The sequence below is a fragment of the Lithobates pipiens genome, unplaced genomic scaffold (assembly GCF_037356315.1).
Source record: "Lithobates pipiens isolate NorthernLeopardFrog02 unplaced genomic scaffold, aLitPip1_a1.2 Scaffold_19, whole genome shotgun sequence".
Lineage (NCBI taxonomy): Eukaryota > Metazoa > Chordata > Amphibia > Anura > Ranidae > Lithobates > Lithobates pipiens.
Window position 1 is genome coordinate 117,711,494 of NW_027507764.1, and position 21,203 is coordinate 117,732,696.

General features: G+C 45.2%; 1 protein-coding gene across 1 annotated transcript in view; it reads left to right on the forward strand.

The window, feature by feature from the left end:
* The window catches only part of WDR86 (WD repeat domain 86), a 102,882-nt gene that overhangs the window by 74,846 nt on the left and 6,833 nt on the right, over positions 1-21,203 (forward strand). The window contains exons 5-6 of the mRNA XM_077491185.1: positions 8,190-8,325; positions 11,727-11,830. Coding sequence (XP_077347311.1) covers positions 8,190-8,325; positions 11,727-11,830 — 240 coding nt within the window. The remainder of the gene's footprint in view (positions 1-8,189; positions 8,326-11,726; positions 11,831-21,203) is intronic.

The window sequence follows — 21,203 nt, forward strand, 5'->3', positions numbered from 1 at the left end:
TTCTGAGGCTAATTTAATGCAGATAAGGCACCAAGTGAGTTTAATTACCATCTTGATCAGCCACAGAACCTGTGCAATTAATATATGTTCGGTTTTAAAGGGATGAGGTGGCAACACTAGGTGCATGTTAACTGAAGGAGCTGTAGCGATCCACAGCTCAGATGGGAGAAGCTGTCAGGACAACTATTAGTTGTGCACTCCACAAATTTGGCCTTTATGGAAGAGTGGCAAGAGGAAAACCATTATTGAAAGAAAGTCATAAGAAGTCCTGCTTGCGGTTTGTGAGGAACCATGTGGAGGACACAGCAAATGTGGAAGAAGGTGCTCTGGTCAGATGAGACCAAAATTAAACTTTTTGGCCTAAAATCAAAAGGCTATATGTGGCAGAAAACTAACACTGCACATCACCCTGAACACACCATCCCCACCGTGAAACATGGTGGTGGCAGCATCATGTTGTGGAGATTATTTTCTTTAGCAGGTACAGGGTAGCTGGTCAGAGTTGATGGGAAGATGGATAGAGCCAAATACAGGGCAATCTTAAAAGGAAACCTGCAAAATACTTGAGACTTTGGGAGGTTCACCTTCCAGCAGGACAACGACCCTAAATATATAGCCAGGGCTACAATGGAATGGTTTAGATCAAAGCATATTCATATGTTAGAATGGCCCAGTCAAATTCCAGACCTAAATCCAATTGAGAATCAGTGGCAAGACTTGAAGATTGCTGTTCACAGACGCTCTCCATCCAATCTCACACAGCTTGAGCTATTTTGCAGAAGAAGAATGGGCAAAAATGTCACTCTTTAGATGTGCAAAGCTGGTAGAGACATCCTCAAAAAGACTTGCAGCTGTAATTGCAGCGAAAGGTGGTTCTACAACGTATTGACTCAGGAGCTGAATACAATTCCACGCCACACTTTTCAGATATTTATTTGTAAAACATTTTGAAAAACATTTATCTTTCCACTTCACAATTATGTGCCACTTTTTGTTGGTCTATCACATAAAATTCCAATATTATACATTTACATTTTTGGTTGCAACATGACAAAATGTGGAAATTTCAAGTGTTACGAATACTTTTTCAAAGCATAGTATATCCATGTAGCAGCCATATTAGCTTAATACATATGGAGGTCCCGTTTCCTGCTTAGCAGTACTGAATACTGTTTGTTCTTCTCTGCTGTTCTAGGGGCAAGCCTGTTAGTCTGAAAGTCAGCGTAATCAAAAACAACAAAAATGAAAAAAATCACATTACTAAATCTAAATCTAAAAATGACTTTAGAATAATAACTTAAATATGTACTAATGGAAACTGTGCTAGAGTTTCACTAAACTGCAATAGCATGAATAATGTGTTCTTAAGTGATCCTTATCTACTCTATTTTATTATCTTGCTCCAGAATCTGAGCACACCCCTAACTCTGCGGAGAGACGGCTCCATGGGTTGGCCAGTGACCGCCAGGGTTGCTCAGGCTGGCTGAGGTGCCTTAGCTTCTAGGAAGGAAAGTTTTTATTTTTTTCAGCACATATTTTAAATTAGTATTGCAATGTCACATCAAGATTTTACAGTTTATCTAAAAAAAAATTAAAATAAATAAATAACATTGAAATTAACGAACATACTCTTTAAGAGTTTAAACCAAACCAAGCATCCCTTTCCCTTCTTCATGATATTATGGGCAATCAGTGAATGCCGGCAGTTTATAAGACTTTATTTGGCAGCCTTTCAATGCAGGTTTCTGATAAAGAGGAACGTCTTTTCCCTGTGTCCCTCTGTGGTCTTTTGTTTTTCGGTCTGTTCATTCCTTTTATCCTGAATGAACATAATCACCCATCCAGCAAATCTAGCTTTGTTCTTCTGGACTCTCCTGCTCTGCTGTCGCAGACTGGGTCCCGGGCCACCATCTTCCTCTCTGATGTCATCTGGAGCTAGCTGTATCTTTTAGGGGTGGGGACGGAGTTAAAAAATAGGCAGAATGAACTATTTGAACTAATGAACAAATACAAATGCATGCCACACTTTTCATATATTTATTTGTAAAAATAATTTAAAACCATTTATCATTTACCTTCCACTTCACAATTATGTGCCACTTTGTGTTGGTCTATCACATAAAATCCCAATAAAATACATTTATATTTTTGGTTGTAACGTGACAAAATGTGGAAAATTTCAAGGGGTATGAATACTTTTTCAAGGCATTGTATACTTACATTTTTCAACTGTCTTAGGACCAGCCATGTGATGCATGCGGTCCTGTTCATCTCCTGGTCTTTTCTGATATTGGTCAGTCCTGAATGCTGCAGAGGACTTTGTTCAGCATTATGGCTCAGCGGTATTCTCCTGTAAGGCCATTTTGATGTTGCTCCCCCAGGGGGTGTGTCCTTGACACCTCAAACTTACAGAAAGCTGATTGAATGACGTTTCACCCAAAAGAGGAATGCTGCAGGACAAAGTGGTGAGTCTACAAGGGATAGCACCAGGTAGGAAGTGAATATTTCTGCTAGGGCTGCTCTTTCTATTTTAAGGAACCTTGGGCAACTATATTCAAAGTTTTTTTGATCAAACTGGATTTGGTCTTTAAGTCCTGTACAGCCGTGAACCAGGTGTGCGTCCATTAAAAAAAAAAAAAAAAAAAAAAAATATATATATATATATATATATATATATATATATATATATATACTCTTATGTTGCGTACACACGATCGGAATTCTGGCAGGAAAAAGACCGATGAGAGCTTTGCATCGGAAAATGCGACCATGTGTATGCTCCATCGGAATTTAGCTGTCCAAATTCCCGCCAGCCAAAAATTGATAGCATGTTCTCAATTTTCCCGATGGAAAAACTTTCTATAGGAAATTCCGTTCATGTGTATGCAATTTCGACACGCCAAAATTCACGCATGCTCAGATTCAACTACGAGCGATTGGCTACTGGCTATTGAACTTCCTTTTTCTAGTCCCGTCGTACGCGTTGTACGTCACCGCGTTCTAAACGATCGGAATTTGGTGTGACCGCGTGTAGGCAAGACAGCTTGAGCCGAATTCTGTCGGAATTCCGTCGGGAAAACCATCAGAGCTTTTTCCGACGAGAATTCCGATCGTGTGTACGCGGCATTACAGTTCTTGACAGCAGTCAACCAAAATAGAGCTCAATGAGGCAGATGGATCATCTTTGTGTATATAGATGTCAGATACATTTTAGTTTGATGTTAATTTTGTTTTACAATAACGCACAAAGTATCAGGGAAAAGCCAGAGAAATCAGCAAGGAGTGGAGTGCCTCTCACGTCACCTGTAGGTCCTGGCAGATTAGTCTATGAAATTCTATCTTCAGATGATGTTAAACAATAGAAAAAGAAAAACAACCATCTGGCTGATCTCTGTGCAGGTCTGGAAATCCTGACCGTTGTCTCGGTATTGGTCTCCTATAATCATCACACTTTAGCTGAGCTGTTATTGGGCATAGCAGAGATTTCTCTTGGAGAAGAAAGGAAACAGATGATTTATCGGACAGCATGCTACATGAGATAATATTGACAGATACATGGACAGACTGTTTACATGGGCTGCCCTGAGCTGGCCTTTATCTCACTGTATGTAGTTAGCTGGAAGAGGGAATTAGAAGACTGTGAAATGTTGTTCTTGGTCTGTAATTTCTAATGATATCATCAGCTTGCTTCATATTCCTGGCTTCTCTATTATGTTGCATGAGCTCCTGCTGGAGGGCAATAGGAGGACACCGAGTTATCATCAAATGAAAGGGACATGGAGGGTAGTGTCCATAGGAACCTGTCCGATGCCTACTTTTATCGTATGACCTGAATTAGACAGAATACAATGAATGACATCCTTTGCTATTGGTATGTCATCTAACTTTCTTTCTTTTGGTCTTTGCATTTCAATTTCAAGCTCTTTATATGATAACAATCTATAATGATGCCAAGCCTTTGCAACCAGGTTTTAGAGCAGTTATTCTCAACCAGGGTTCTGTGAAACACTGGCGTTCCTCCAGGGGTTGCTAGGGATTCCTTGAGCTGTAGCTGATTGACTTCCTATTTGATGGTTCCTGCATAGTTCCAGGATCAACGTCACAAGGCAGAGCCAGCACCATGACGCCAATAATCTTTTCATCTGTCTTTAAGGGTGATATTCTGATCACTACTGTACGCTACAGGCCCCGATGCAAGAAACCACGACCCCCACTGTAAAGGGCATTTCCCATTTGACCCATGATGAACTGGATTTATAAGGGTTCTCCGAGATCTCAAAATTATTTTAGGGATTTATCTGGGATTACAAGGTTGCAAAGGCTGTTTTGGATGTAGGGCTTACCCCCGAAGAAGCTGCTTGTGTCGGGTCTTCTGTTGTGTGCCTGCAAATTGCTAGCAGCTCTGTACTCTCTAAAAATGCCTGCTTGGACCGAGGATATATGCAGACAGCTGTGCATAAAAATACCCCCACATACAGCAGCACATATGCACCAGAAAATGACACAGACCTGTTTAAGTATAATTTTTTTTTACAAATGAAGTATCATTTATTTATATTGTAAACTGGTATGAGCAAGAAGAGCTATACTGGGATATATAAGGAAGGAAGGTTATATTGAAATGGGTTGACCATCAAAGATGATAACGCAGCAGTTTATGATCAAACATTAGCAAACAGCAAAATTGTGATGATTAACTGGAATTGTTAGCAAGCTGCAAACAGTGAACTCTTTAATTTACAGAGGGTGGTCACTGCAGAAACAGTCAGTAATCCCCATGCACTAAATCTTATGCTGGCCAGCTTGTTGGGGCCCAAAACCTATTGTTGGCACGCGCTAGGTATTGTCCCTTTTAGAGTTGGTGCATACAAAAGTCCAGCGTTCCTAGCTGGCAAGCCTGTCCCTGTGAAGTGTAAGGCACAAACACCTTACTCTGGTGGTATCGTCAGCATGTGGCTCTTTACTACACAGCAGGCTCCCCACAGTCCAGGTTGTTATCCAAGGCTCAAGGATAGCATCTGCTCTGCTTCCCCTGCTTTCAGAAAAAGATGCTCTGCTTACTGTTCCCATTGCACACAGGTGGGTTATGGTCTATATCAGTGCTGTTCAGAGAGTTTTTTTCGCTTTCAACCTGGGGAAATTGCTGCTGTTCCTTCCCTTTAATATCTCTCTATTGGCAATTGTAGTTTTTCAGTCAGCCTATGGTATAGCTCAGTCCCTCATGCAAACTAGACTTCCCACATTTCTTCATGATTTTCCTTAGCATTTCTCTTGCAATTCATGTTCCCCCTGGCCCCCTCTAGTGGCAGTGCTATGCTATGGGAGGTTTTTGAATAAATAAGATAGTACAATTTACTGCAGAATTCACATTTTAATGTTAAGTTCTCTTTTTTTTGTTTGTCATTTTTCCAGACAGTGCTGGTTGCCCAGCTGGACCACACATGACTTCTCATATATGAAGGTTGCCACATCTGACCTTTGTTTTTGAAAATGCTACTTGCCTGGATGTCATACTAATCTCATTGCTTATTTTCATCAGTCACTGACCTTTTTTTCTTTTTATTGTCTTTTTAAAATAACAAATGCAATCATCTAGGAGGTTCAATAAAAAGTTTAGTGCAGCATAACACTTTTGGTAGTAAAATAGTATATTTTGTATAGAGATGTACACATCAGACAAAAAAGAGGGACAACTGAGCCTGCATGAGAGACCGGGTGGTTTGGTCTGAGGGACAGTGTCATGGTTATGCAGTGATCTTCCTGTTTGCTTACCTCCCCTCATGTGTTCAGACTAAGAGGCCAGCCACTTCCACCTGGTGGTTTTTATAACCTCTTCTCTAAGCAGGGCTCCACCCCAGGCCCTATCAGGGAACCTTATATTAACCTGTGCACTGCAAGCCAAAAGTGCTGATCAACCATTGTGTATTCCTTTGTGTGTTTGGCTTCCTGTTACCTGCCGTGTGCCCTTCTGTTGTTCCGTTACTGACTTTGGCGTGTCTTTGACTATCCCTGTTTGCCTGTGATCCTGACCTTTTGGCGTGTCCCTGTCTATTCCCGTCTGCTCGTGGCCCCGACCTTGGCTTTGTCCCTCACCATCCCTATCCTCCTGTTGCCTACTGTGGGTGTGAGCTGGGGGACCCTGGGGGTCGCGACCTGGAGCCAGTTGCAGCCAGGTCCATCCTCACCACTCGAGGCTCTGGTGAACACCTGCTGGCTCTTAGACTCCGCGCCCCAGGGAATCTTACGCTCTAACCCCAGTGGGACCTGTCTCCCATCCGCAGCAGTCAGCCGTATGGTCCACAACCTTCAGGTGCACTCCTGATCCCTACGGTGTGCATCTGTCACCTCGCCTCAAGGTGACCTGACAGACAGTCTCTCCAAACAAGAGACAGTTGGGAGCTATGGTGAAGGCAGAGACAGCCAAGCATAGAGTATTTTAATAATTAGGCAACAGTAGAGGATGTCTCAGTACTGGTTCCTCCAAGTATGACTGAGCCAAGCAGGCTATGGGGGGGGGGGGGATATCAGCACTTCCAACAAACAGAGAGAAGGCACACTACGAATGTACAACCAGATCACAGGGAAGACTGTAGAATGATACAGGTTCATGGTTATATATGATGTTTTTTGTGCATGCATGGGAAACCCTGTATGTCTGTTTGTGTAGATGGCCCGGGAAACATGCTCTCTGGAGACCAGGGCCCTGAAGCACAGCAGGGGCTTGGCAGAGATCAAGAGCGAGTTGAAAGTGCCACTTTGCAGCACAAATAAATGACTACCAAAAAGAAAAAGTATTTTTGTATTGCCTGGTACACATGGGCTGAACGAGAAAAAAAAACTGAAGAGCTCTGGAGGAGCTCGATGTACTAACTATCCATTGTTAGTACAGCATTCTTCCCTCTGACAGGGGGACTGCCCCCCCACTAGAACACACCGGTCAGCGCTGGCAGCCATTGGATGCCGGTCAGATGCTGGTTTTCTAGCATGCCCCTTTGATTGCCTCATACATATATGACATACACAAAGTTTGAATAAAGTAAACAATCTTAACAAAAAACGTACTCATTTTTATGCAAAAAGTAATGGCCACTCAAATGAAATACAATCATCTTGTGCAAATTAAAGCAGAGTTACACCCATAATTTTATCTTTGCTGCAATGGCTTGGCTACAGTCCCGCACCATAAACAACATTTGTCTTTTTTTCCCTAGCTCTATGTACCTTGTTGCTAGGGTGTGTTGTTTTTTATTCCTCCTTCGGTGCTGCAGCGATGTACGTCATTTTCTGTGGCGCCTATGCTCCTGGGAAATGTATATCATCATTCCCAGGAGTCAGTGGGCACTGCCGCCTGTTTGTATGGCGCTACACCGAGTGTGTAAAGTGCATGCGCGAGGTTGGGTGGTGCATGCTGGGAAGCCAGCAGCACTTTATCCTGGAAAACAGTTCTAGTGGGCTTCACAAATCCACAATCAAGATGGAAACTCTCCAGAAGGAGAAAAAGGTTAGTTTTAAAAAAAGATGTACTAGAAAGGCAGATTTTGGAAAAACATGCCTTTACAGAATGTAATTAATAACAGCTGAATGGGTGCCTTAAAAAAATAAAAATAATTTGTGGGTGGAACTCCGCTTTAAACAAAACTATTTAAATTTTGCCCAAATCTACTTCTCCTACTACTACTACTACTACTAGAAAATGAGAAATAGCACCTGCTGTTATGGAGCGGCACAACATAGTGGTTGTGCACAGAACGACGATACAAATTTATTTACATTTTTTTAAATTCTTTTTATTAGACTATACAAATTTAAATATGGGCCAACAGCAAGTCAAGAGACGGTTGGCGGTCAGCACTATAAGCAGTGCAGGCTGCGTTTTCTTTATTTCTTTCAATTGGAAACCATTGATTGGGTATGGTATTTTTGGTATTGGGTATGGTATTTTTTATCTGACCCTCACGGACCCCCTGAAACCCATCCGTGGACATTACGTTAAGAAGCCCTGCTCCAGGTGGAAGTTCTGTTATTGGCTTGAGTTCTAACTTGCGTGAAATGAATAATTCTATATCTTCCATGATATTTCCAGTCTTACAAAGCTTATATTTATAGATCTCTGCTGAAATAAAGCACTTGTGACTGTCTGGCATGTGTGTGCACAGGTTCCTCATGCTGGATGTTTTCTTTTTTTGCAGATGGTGGGACGACACTTGTATTCTGGGAGCGTGGACCGAACAGCGAAATGCTGGTTGCCTGACACTGGTGAATGCGTCCGGACATACAAGTCTCATAAGCACAGCGTTAGCACTTTGAAATACAATGCTGGAATATGTAAGTCACAGCCATGTCCACAATCAGACTAGTTGCATTGTAGCCCTATACAGTTGCACACACATATAAGCAATGACATGGAAACTACAGGTGCTATTTGGAAGTCTGATAAAGGGTCAGTCCACCCAGAATTTAGATTTCAGGTGGCGTGGAGCTTTGTGAATCCTTGACTACTTATGATCTCTTGAGGACTCCACAGGGAAGATCTCCTTGCCATGGTTTCTGGCTTTGTTACTGCACACCTTTGGGTAACCCATTGGTAATGTGCCATTTTCTGTGTAATAAAAGGAATTATGGATCCAACAGACAGCAGGGTAGTCTATGGCAATGATTGCAGCAAATGTATAAACTCAACAATCACACCAATAAAATCCCTGGGAGGGCAAGAGACTGGATTAGGCTTCCAACAGCTACCATTTTTGGATGGAATCATCATATGACCTTCCCCAGGTTTGTACGTAGGCTAATTGTTTGGGAAGCCGTGGTGAGTGCAGAACTGTGATATGTACTGGTTGCCATGTCACTATGTGCATGAATGATCAAACTACATTGCAGTTAATTAATATGATCAAGGTATCTGGTATACAAAGGCCACTGAGCTGCTTTTGCTTTAGCAACCAACATATTATAGTGATACAAAATTTAAAACGGAGAATAAAAGATGTTGAAAACTGAAGACAAGAAATATCTCTAATCATAAATGTTTGGTTCTCCATTTCTTGTTTCTAAAGCAGGTTATAAAATGGAATGGTCAGCACAGGTTGCTGCCCTCTGGAAACATAATGGGCTCATTGATGAAACAACAATGAAGGAAACCTACCCTCCTCTTTTTCACCACACCAATCCCAAGATCAAGAGTGTCAACTTACTATAGGGACTGAAACATCAAGTCCTATTTAGGGCTGAGCTCAGGTGTGTATGGATTGGTGTCCGAACCCAGCTAAGCAAGCCCGTCAGGAAGCTGTCACTGTACTGTGCCAGTCATAAGCGGCCAAGGCACTCCCTCACCCCAGCCACACATATACACACCCATTGTATATGGGAATAACCCGGCCGCAGATGATTGGACCAGTGCAGGTGACAGCTTCCTGGTGGGCTTGTCTAGTAAGATCAGGATCCAAACACACCTGAGCTCATTACTAGTCCTATCCATCCAACTTGAAGGAGCTGGAGCAGTTTTTCAAGGAGGAATTGGCAAAATCCTAGTGGTGAGATGTGGCAATCTCATCGAGATTTATTCAAAGCGACTTGAAGCTGTGATAGCCAAAAAAGGTGGCTCTACAAAGTATTGACTTTAGGGGGGGTGAATAGTTATGCACATTGACTTTTTCTGTTATTTTGTCCTATTTGTTGTTTGCTTCACAATAAAAAAAAAATCATCTTCTAAGTTGTGGGCATGTTCTGTAAATTAAACGATGCTAATCCTCAAACAAGCCATGTTAATTCCAGGTTGTGAGGACAAAAAAAAATGCCAAGGGGGGTGAATACTTTTGCAAAGCACTGTAACTGCATCATAACCATCCAGGTTTTAAGTCCAGAACATGAAGTATTGTGATTTTCTCCTTCAACGTCTTGGTTCACATAGCACGCCTTTCAAAGTAGTGTGTACTTTTATTGCAGTGTAAAATTGATTATGAATAAAGTGACACTAAACAATATCCCTGTTCACCAAAAATCATCCATACACCTTCACTATTTAATGGCCCTGTAATCTATTTTTTGGAAATTGTTTCCAAGGCCGGCCATACACGGTTCGAGTCTCGGCCGGTTCAGCAGGAGCCAGGCCGAGAGCCGAACCATTAGTGGGCAGGCTGAATGCACCAAGTTGATCGATCAACTTGGGTACAACCAGCCTGATGGATTCGCTTGTGATTATCGCAAGCGGCTGCTATAGCTGCTAGTGTTAATCACTGTCTTCTTCCAGCGGGGATGGCTTTTCCCACCTGGCCCCGGAGCCAGGAGAAGACAAGGTCTCGGCTGGAGGGATTCCCCGATCAGTGTTGATGGGAAAATCGAGCCATTTTCTTTCCTGCAAACATGCCTGACCATGCTTTGTGTATGGTCAGGCCTCCTGTTTTTTTCTGCCCCCTTGCTATGTCCTTTGTGGGCTTCTAAACTTCTCCTTTGGAAGGAGCAGAGCAGAGCACGTTAGATGCGAGCATGTGCACTGCTCCATGCACACTGCAAATCCCATAGTTCATGGTCTATTGTTCATCTTGGGGCAAGCAAGAGAAAGTGCTATGTTTCTACATACAGTCTGACTGCGGAGAACGAATGTAGCGACCCTCTAACAAGAAGTCAGATCACAGCACCAAAAAAAAGAATTTGGAGGTTTCAAGGTGGCTGAGAGCAATAGAAGGGACTTTTTAACCACTTAAGGACCGCCTCACGCCGACATACATCGGCAGAATGGCACAGCTGGGCATAATCACGTACCGGTACGTGATTCTTTAAGTGCCCAGCCATGGGTCGGGAGCGCGCTGGTCCTGTGCTCCATGACCGTGGCCACGGGACCAGCGGACCCGATCGCCGTTTGTGTTCCGCGATCGGGTCACAGAGCTGAAGAACGAGGACAGGTCTGTGTAAACAAACCTCTCCCCGTGCTTCCCTGTGTGGCTGTCACCGATCGTCTCTTCCCTTTTATAGGGAAGGACGGTCAGTGACGTCACAAGCCAGGCCACGCCCCCTACAATAAAAAAAAAACATCATGTCATACATAACACCTACGCTGCCCCCTAGTGGTTAACTCCTTCACTGCCAGTGTCATTTACACAGGAGTCAGTGCATTTAAATAGCACTGATTGCTGTAAAAAATGTCCGATGTGTCCGCCGTAATGTTGCAGTCACAATAAAAATCGCTGATCACCGCCATTACTAGTAAAAATATTAATAAAAATGCTATAAAACTATCCCCTATTTTGTAAACGCTATAACTTTTGCGAAAACCAATTAATAATCACTAATTGCGATTTTTTTACCAAAAATATGTAGAAGAATACGTATCGGCCTAAACTGAGGAAAAAAATGTTTTTTTATATATTTTTTTGGGGATATTTATTATAGCAAAAAGTAAAAAATATTGAATTTTTTTCAAAATTGTCTCCATTTTTGTTTATAGCGCAAAAAATAAAAACCGCAGAGGTGATCAAATACCACCAAAAGAAAGCTCTATTTGTGGGAAAAAAAGGACGCCAATTTTGTTTGGGAGCCACGTCGCACGACTGTGCGATTGTCAGTTAAAGCGATGCCCGGGGCTTAAGTGGTTAAAAAGAGTATACATAGTTGAAAAAATGTTCCTTTTTTACCAGAGTTTAGTGTCACTTTAAGTTTGCATTGCCTTTGCCACAGTTGTGTTTTGTTCACAAATGTGATATATGATCTTTGCTTTATTCCCTTTTCAGTATTTACAGGAAGCGGTGATACTTGTGCGAGGGCATTTAATACAAGGACCGGAGCTTTGCAACAAGTCTTCCCAGGACACACATTCATCATAAACTGCATTCAGGTGTGTAAGGACTTCTATGTGGATACAGTGATGTTGATCTTGAAGATTGCAGGTTTTTCATTTTCTGGCTCTGGACGGCTGTTGTTCCTCATTAGGGATGAGCTTCGTGTTCGAGTCGAACGCATTTTCGACTCGAACATCGGTCGTTCGTGCGTTCGCCGAATTCCGAACGTTTGGGCCGTTCGCGGCAAAATTCGTGTGGCCCAGAATGCACTGCGATGGCGCAATGCATTGCTGTCTCACGATTGGCCAAGCATGCACTGTGACCCCGCATGCTTGGCCAATCGCAGCGCCAGTAGCGGGAAGAGCAATGGTTGGCCACAGGCATCCTGCCTGTGGCCAATCATAGCTCAGACTGTGTAGTGCACGCCCCACACTATATAAAGCTGCCTTTCAGGCGGCCTCGTGTAGTGTTTGTTAGCATCTGAAGCAGTGGGTGTTCTGTGTACCTTCAACACAGTTACACACCAATCGTTTTTGGCTGATTTACTATTTTGCTCTTGTGTAGTGGTTACTGTCTGTGCCCTGACCGCAGTATACACCACTATATTCACCTCACCTATATAGCTAGTGATCTAGCTTTAATAATAGAGCTTGCAGTCAGTAGTGTTAGTGCGTGCTGTCTGCGTGCTCTGTACCCAGTACATACCACTATATACACCTACATAGCTGTTCTCTATTTGAGCCCGATTGTCATTTGCTGGAGTTATTGGAAGTTGTGTGTGCCTCCAGCACAGCACAGTATACATCTGTATATACCCCTTTAACTCTGCTGTTTTCTTGTTATTGTCTGCGTGCCCTGACCGCAGTATACACCGTGATATTCACCTCACCTATATAGCTAGTGGTCCATCTTTAACAATAGAGCTTGCAGTCAGCAGTGTCACTCAGGAGATAGTGCGTGCTGTGTGCCTGCTCTGTACCCAGTACATACCGCTATTATCCACCTACATAGCTGTTCTCTATTTGGGCCCGATTGGCATCTGCTGGAGTTATTGGAAGTTGTGTGTGCTTCCAGCACAGCACAGTATACATCTGTATATACCCCTTTAACTCTGCTGTTTTCTGGTTATTGTCTGCGTGCCCTGACCGCAGTATACACCGTGATATTCACCTCACCTATATAGCTAGTGGTCCATCTTTAACAATAGAGCTTGCAGTCAGCAGTGTCACTCAGGAGATAGTGCGTGCTGTGTGCCTGCTCTGTACCCAGTACATACCGCTATTATCCACCTACATAGCTGTTCTCTATTTGGGCCCGATTGACATCTGCTGGAGTTATTAGAAGTTGTGTGTGCTTCCAGCACAGCACAGTATACATCTGTATATACCCCTTTAACTCTGCTGTTTTCTGGTTATTGTCTGCGTGCCCTGACCGCAGTATACACCGTGATATTCACCTCACCTATATAGCTAGTGGTCCATCTTTAACAATAGAGCTTGCAGTCAGCAGTGTCACTCAGGAGATAGTGCGTGCTGTGTGCCTGCTCTGTACCCAGTACATACCGCTATTATCCACCTACATAGCTGTTCTCTATTTGGGCCCGATTGACATCTGCTGGAGTTATTGGAAGTTGTGTGTGCTTCCAGCACAGCACAGTATACATCTGTATATACCCCTTTAACTCTGCTGTTCTATAAAAAAGGCATCTGCAGGAGTTAGTGGGTGTTGTGTGCCTCCAGCACAATATAAACTACCCAACTACTGTTTTACCCAACTCCCTTCAGGCCATTACCATGTCTGGAAGGCCAGCAAGGAGAGGCAGACAGGCGCGAGCCGATAAAAGAGGGCAAGCAGGCTCTGTGTCTAGAGACAACAGTGCTGGTCGGGGACGCGGTGCATTGTCATCAGCACGTGGCCATGGGACATGCTTGTCCTTCTTTTCTGCAGCTGGACATGTTGAACCGCAACATGCCAACGACTTGGTAGAGTGGATGACCAAGCCCTCTTCATCCTCCTCATCCTCTCTCACCCAGTCTCAGGGTAGTAGAAAAGCAGCTGCCAACACATCGTCGTCCCTCCTCTCAATGTCATCATCAGTGACTCCTTCCCTAGACCCACCACGTCCTCCTGAGGAGTCTCCTGAACTCTTTGAGCACAGTGTTGGGTACATGCTCCAGGAGGATGCCCAGTGTTTGGTGGGCTCTGATGATGACACTCAGCTAGAGGAAGGCAGTAGCGTGAGCACAGAGAGAGGGGATGCTCAAGAAGGACAGCAATCTGGCAGTCATGTTCCACAAGCTGCAGCATACTGCCAGGTTTGCTACAGCGATGAAGAGGGAGGGGATGATGAGGGCACTGACTCCACGTGGGTGCCTGGAAGGAGGGAGGAGGAGGAGGAGGAGGAGGAGGAGGCACATGTCCAACGAGGCAGGATGCCCTCCGGGGGCCAGCTTAGGGGCAGCACACCGACTGAATCACACCGCAGAGCTCCGCCTGCGCAGAGCGCTTCCTCTGCGCAGAGCGCTTCCTCTGCGCGTTATTCTAAAAGTTCTTTGGTGTGGGCCTTTTTTGAGACGAGTGCATCAGATCGCACCGCTGCTATTTGCAACATATGTCTCAAGCGTATCTCACGTGGCCAAAACATCAGCCGCTTGGGCACCACATGCTTGACCAGACATATGTTGACCTGCCATGCAGCTCGTTGGCAAGCATACCTCAAAGACCCACACCAAAGAACAAAGCGGACCTCTCCTTGCTCCTCATCAGCTGGCATCTCCAACCCCACTAGACCTTCAGTCCTCTCTGAAACCTGCTCTGAGAGGAATGAAGGTGTAGAATTAGGTGTGTCACAGCCAAGTGCTTCCGGGAACTCTGCTAGTGGTACATCCACGTCCGATTATAGCAGACAAATGTCCCTGCCCCAGCTGCTGGACCGGCGGAAGAAATTTACTCCCAGCCATCCACATGCCCAGCGGTTGAATGCTAGCTTGGCTAAATTGCTAGCACTTCAACTGCTGCCTTTTCAGTTGGTAGACTCGGCCCCCTTCCGTGAGTTTGTACAATGTGCGGTTCCTCAGTGGCAGGTCCCCAAACGCCACTTTTTCTCACGGAAGGCAATTCCGGCTCTCTACCGGCATGTGGAAGGCAATGTCCTTGCCTCGCTGGACAGGGCGGTCAGCGGTAAGGTGCATATTACCGCTGACTCATGGTCCAGCAGGCATGGACAGGGACGTTACCTGTCTTTCACGGCCCATTGGGTCACTCTTCTGGCTGCTGGGAAGGATGCAGGACAAGGTGCAGTAGTATTGGAGGTTGTTCCGCCACCACGCCTCCAAAATGCTACTATTGGTTGTGACACACCTCTCTCCTCCACCCCCTCCTCTTCTTCTTCCTCCATGGCCTCTTCCAGTGCTCTGTCCTCAGAACCAGCGGTGCTCCGTAGGCGTTGCAGGGGCTACGCAAGTACGCAGGCAAAACGATGCCATGCCGTGCTTGCGCTGGTTTGTTTGGGGGACAGGAGCCACACTGGGGCGGATGTTTTGTCAGCTCTGCAGGGGCAGGCCGAGAGGTGGTTGACGCCACGCCAGCTTAAGCCAGGAATGGTGGTTTGCGACAATGGCACCAACCTCCTCTCCGCCCTCCGACAGGGCCAACTGACCCATGTGCCCTGTGTAGCTCACGTCCTTAACCTGGTGGTGCAGCGGTTCTTGGGCAGGTACCCCGGCTTACAGGATGTCCTGAAACAGGCCAGGAGAGTCTGTGTGCATTTCCGCCGATCATTTAATGCCTGTGCTCGGCTGGCTGAGCTCCAAAAGGAGTTGAACCTGCCCAAGAACCGCCTTATATGTGACATGCCCACCAGATGGAACTCAACATTGGCCATGCTGCAGCGGCTGCACACGCAGCAGAGGGCCATCAATGAGTACCTGTGCGACTACGGCACCAGGACAGGGTCAGGAGAGCTTGGTTTTTTCTCACCACGCCAGTGGGGCATGATCAGGGATGCATGCACTGTCCTGTCACCGTTTGAGGAGGCCACAAGGATGGTGAGCAGTGACAGTGCATGCATCAGTGACACTATACCTCTTGTCCACCTCTTGGAGCATACGCTGCGTGGAATAATGGACAGGGCACTTGAGGCAGAACAGAGGCAGGAAGAGGAGGACTTCCTTGCCTCTCAAGGCCCCCTTTATCCAGACAGTGTTCCTGCTGTGCCACCCATCACACAGGAAGAGGGTGAGGAGGAGGAAGAGGAGGAGGAGGATGATTGTGTCAGCATGGAGGTGGAGGCTGGCACTCAGCATCAGCAGCAGCAGTCTTATAGGGATGATTTACAGTCCCAAGAAACACGTGGACTTGTACGTGGCTGGGAGGAGGTAGCTGCGGATCATGTTTTCCTTAGTGACCCAGAGGACTCCGGACCGAATGCCTCAGCTAACCTACGCTGCATGGCCTCCCTGATCCTGAAAAGCCTGCGGAAGGATCCTCGTATTCTTCGGATCAAGGAGAGGGACCATTACTGGCTGGCCACTCTCCTTGATCCACGGTACAAGGGTAAGGTTGCCGACCTTATCTTGCCATCGCAGAGGGAGCAGAGGATGAGACATCTCCGGGAGGCCTTGCAGAAAGCTCTGTGCAACGCGTTCCCAGAGACTGGGAGGTCACAAACTCCTGGTCCTGGACAACGTGTTGCTGAGGCATCAGTCAGAAGGAGCGGTGGAGAAGGTGGCCGTCTGACTGATGCTTTCAGACAATTTTTTAGTCCGCAGCCCCAAGGTATGATTGGTTCCAGCACCCATCGCCAGCGTCTAATTTACATGGTGCAGGAATACCTAGGGGCAAGGTCAGACTTGGACACCTTTCCCACTGAAAATCCTCTGGCTTACTGGGTCTTGAGGATGGATCACTGGCCAGAGCTTGCACAGTATGCAATTGAGCTACTGGCCTGTCCTGCATCCAGCGTTCTTTCGGAACGCACCTTCAGTGCTGCTGGTGGCTTCGTTACCGATCACAGGGTGCGCCTGTCCACCGAATCAGTTGATCGACTGACCTTCATCAAGATGAATCAGTCTTGGATCACCCACAGCTACCAAGCACCTGAAGCTGATGTAACCGAATAATTTTTTTTGAAATACCACATCCCTTCAAGACTGCCTATGCTGATGCTGAGTGACTGTCCTGTTATGTTGATTGTCTATCCTCTTCCTCCTCCGCTGATATGTTGGAAGAACATTTTTGGTTCTGGGTGATGCCAGCAGCCCAATTTTTCTGCCCCTGTTTAACAGGGGCGTTTAAGTAAAATTTTTGATGCAATGCTTTGCAGCAGGGCTAATTCCTGCAAAAAAACTAGAGTGTATGGCAGAGGTTGCAGTGTGATGGCACCAGTGCCTAAGGCCCAATTTTTCTGCCCCTGTTTAACAGGGGCGTTTAAGTAAAATTTTTGATGCAATGCTTTGCAGCAGGGCTAATTCCTGCAAAAAAACTAGAGTGTATGGCAGAGGTTGCAGTGTGATGGCACCAGTGCCTAAGGCCCAATTTTTCTGCCCCTGTTTAACAGGGGCGTTTAAGTAAAATTTTTGATGCAATGCTTTGCAGCAGGGCTAATTCCTGCAAAAAAACTAGAGTGTATGGCAGAGGTTGCAGTGTGATGGCACCAGTGCCTAAGGCCCAATTTTTCTGCCCCTGTTTAACAGGGGCGTTTAAGTAAAATTTTTGATGCAATGCTTTACAGCAGGGCTAATTCCTGCAAAAAAACTAGAGTGTATGGCAGAGGTTGCAGTGTGATGGCACCAGTGCCTAAGGCCCAATTTTTCTGCCCCTGTTTAACAGGGACATGTAATTACAATTCTTGATATAATATTTCACAGGAGGGCCCCTTCCTGTGCCCACCCAGAGTAACTGTGAGGACTTATAGTGTTGTGGCACCAGCACCACAACCACCAAAGGTCAATTTTTCTACCACTGTTCAACAATGGCATGTAATTACAATTCTTGATATAATCGTTCACAGCAGGGCGCTCCAGCGGCCACCAAGAGTCACTTTGAGGGCTTACAATGTTGTTGCAAAACCAACACCTTGTTCCGCCATTTCTGCAGAGCATATAGGGCAGGCCCCTACTTTCAAACATCCAATTTACAAACATCTCCTACTTGCAAACGGAAGGAGACAACAGCAAGTGAGATGAAAAAAGATGGACGACAAAACAAATTATACAGGGGTGATAACCCTTCCCTATGTTTTCCAAAAAGCTTAAAGATATTTTTTTTGACTGGAGCTACACTTTAAAAATGTACCGGTTGAAAATGACAAACAGATTCAACTTAACACAACAAACCTACACAGTCCCTGTCTTGTTTGCACCGCCTGTATACTGCTGTTCTGAGTATATAGGGCCTGGGGGCCACACGCATTTCCTTTTTTTTAATATGGGTACAGGGTTCCCCTTAATGTGCGTACAAGACCCAAATAGGCTGGTAATGGGCAGGGAGGGCTACCCATGCCATTTTTCTCAATGATTTTCAACCATATTGCAGGAACCAGATATAACATTAAAACCGCAAGCAGTTTTAAATGGTGTTATTTCCGTTTAATGTCATTTTGTGCAGGGACTGTTCTAAACACGGGAAACACGTGGCACTTCACAGGCATACTATAGACACCCCCCAGGCACCATATTTAAAGGAATATTTCACTTATTTTTTTCACTTTAATCGTCATTAAAATCAGTGCTCCCGCCAAAACGGTAGTTTTTAAAACTTTTTTTTGCAGTGACCCATGTCCCCTGAGGCAGGAGGCAGATCGCCAAACCCTTTTTAGCATACTATCTTGCATATTAGCCGTTAAAATTAGCACTTTCCAATTCGAACGTTCGAGTCCCATAGACTTCAATGGGGTTCTAACGTTCGTACCGAACGCGGGGGTCGTTCGCAAGTTCTGGTGCGAACCGAACCGGGGGGTGTTCGGCTCATCCCTATTCCTCATTCAGTTCGTGTCACATCAAAGCATAATTCAGGATGACATCTTGGGGAGATTTCATTGCAGGTGTCATAGACACTCTTTAGAACTATGTCGGGCCTCCATACTGAGATTGTGAGTGTTGGCCTGATATTCATATAGCTGTCAGAAACTGATACAAGAATGTGTTGGGGGCAGGGGCGGACTGACCATTTGGCGCCCCAGGCCACTAGGGGGCCCCATCAGGGTTGCCAGCCTCAGTAAAACCAGGGACAGTATGTAAAAATCTGTGTTTTTTTTACATCTGTCTCTGAAATGTCCCTTACTGACATCCTTTTGGTCTAAAAATCCTGAGATTATAGCTGCCCCAACTCTCCAGTATCTTCTCAGCCATTAGAAACATGTCTGTGTATACTGTGTGTACATGTATGTGTATACTGTGTGATTGTATACTGTGTGGCCCCATAATCTCTGATTGCCTGGGGGGCCCATAATCTCCTATTGCCCGGGGGCCCCATGAGTTGTCAGTCCGCCCCTGGTTGGGGGGCAGTCCTCAGGTCAGAGTGATAGGTTCTCAAGGTGGCAATAGTAAAAACAACCTGAATTTGCGACACGTGTCAGTAATGATACTGAAAATAGTGCTTGGCTGGGTAAGGTACAGGCAGTACTGAAGTGAGCTACCATCAGAAAAGTGTCACTAAAGCTGTATGAAACCCTATTAAACACTCAGAATTTACGTTAAATCAGAGAGCACAATAAAACAAACATTCCCCAGTAAACTATTTGTAAAAATTCTTACCAGAACACTTGCAGTTTATGAATTTTAATGCTGCTGGTTCCTGCTGTCTCAACGCTGCCTCCCTGGTCTTCACAGGAAAGAGTTAACAGTGGACAGTGCAGTCTGGAACCAGTCTGTTAGCTTGGAGAAGGTAGGAAGATGAAGGAAGAAGGGGCAGGGGAGTGCCTTACCATCCTAGGCTACAGGGCTGTGAATTTCCATTGATACACACACTGTGGGGAGGCACAACGCTAGGCTCTGCATGCAAGGGTGACGCAATAGGATGCTGCAAGATAAAGGTGCCACCCTGAAACTGGAAACCTGTAGCAGTGGCCATGGTTTAAACTGGAGCATAGGCAAAGATTAAAAGATAAAGAAGCTGCAAACTCAGTAAATTATTTAATCAGCTGCAGAAAGTCCTTAAAAAACGGAGGGTTTAGCCCCTTGGGGCCGGCTGCCGCTGGCCCTTTAAGGGGTTTGCTATGCTGGCAGGTGAGGCGGGGCTTATGGCCACGTGACCACCTTGATTGGCTGTCAGTGTGCTCACATGATCGGAAAAGTCTTCCCGCGAGCCGCCGGTCACTGTGTCGGGAGCATGCAAGGTGTGCACTCTGGGCACAGCACTGTCGATGCTATTGCACACACATATGCAGCCGCTCGGCGCCAAGAGGTTAAAGTGTCACTAAACCCACAACATTAAAAACTATCAATAAATGGTGTATTACATGCTGTTTATACTCACTCAGTCACTATGGGATTCATTTTCTGTATTCTGCAAAAAACCTGGGTGATCCTGCTGCTCTCTATCTCCACTTTCTATTCATGTCCCTAATTCAGATAGAGATTTTCCAGAGCTGTGGGGGCAACTCTGCACATGCATTTCCTCCCTATTACATCTGAGCAGCCCATGTGACTATAGCGTCACACATGTGGGCGTATACACAGTGGTAAATGACAGCCCACTCCCTCCCTCCTCCTCCGTGCTCACTAACCAGCTAAACACAATAGGGGTGGGATATTACACATAGATTTATGGAGGAATCACCTCCCTTGTATTCTAAGACAGGCTGGAGGGGTGTGACACAGCCTGTGATTGGTAGAAATCTGCCCACAAAAAATAACAAAGATTTGATTTTAAATATTTGTATGACAATTTAATACAGTTTATTGATATTTTTTACTTTTTACTATGTATTGCAAAGGCTGTTTTTCTTATTATGAACATGTAACCAGCAGCAGAGCTGCTTATCCCTAGGTTATTATCTCTGCTTTCTTGTGGCCCACGTTTAAATGGGCTGCCGTGCTTATGTTTGAAGAAAAAGGTGCATTCACCTTTCTCAAAACCTGTCCCGTAGGGATTTCCCTGCGGTTGCTGCACCCGCAAATGCGCTGTGTTTTTACATGTGTAGTATTCAGAATGAATGGTAGCCCCACGCGTTTTGATACAGCAGTGCATTTCCTCTGCGGGTGGTTGCGGGTGCAATAATCGCAGAGATTCTCGCACCCACAGCCACGTGCATAGGTGTGAAACAAGCCTATGTTTCCCTTCAGACAGGCTGTTAAAGATCTGGGCCATGTGACAGCTGTATATCGATTAGGAAAAAGATACTTAGATGTTTTTTACAGTACCATCATCCATAAACAGAAATAGAAGGGACAATGCAAATTAAACAGTGTGTGTTTAATATCAAGTATT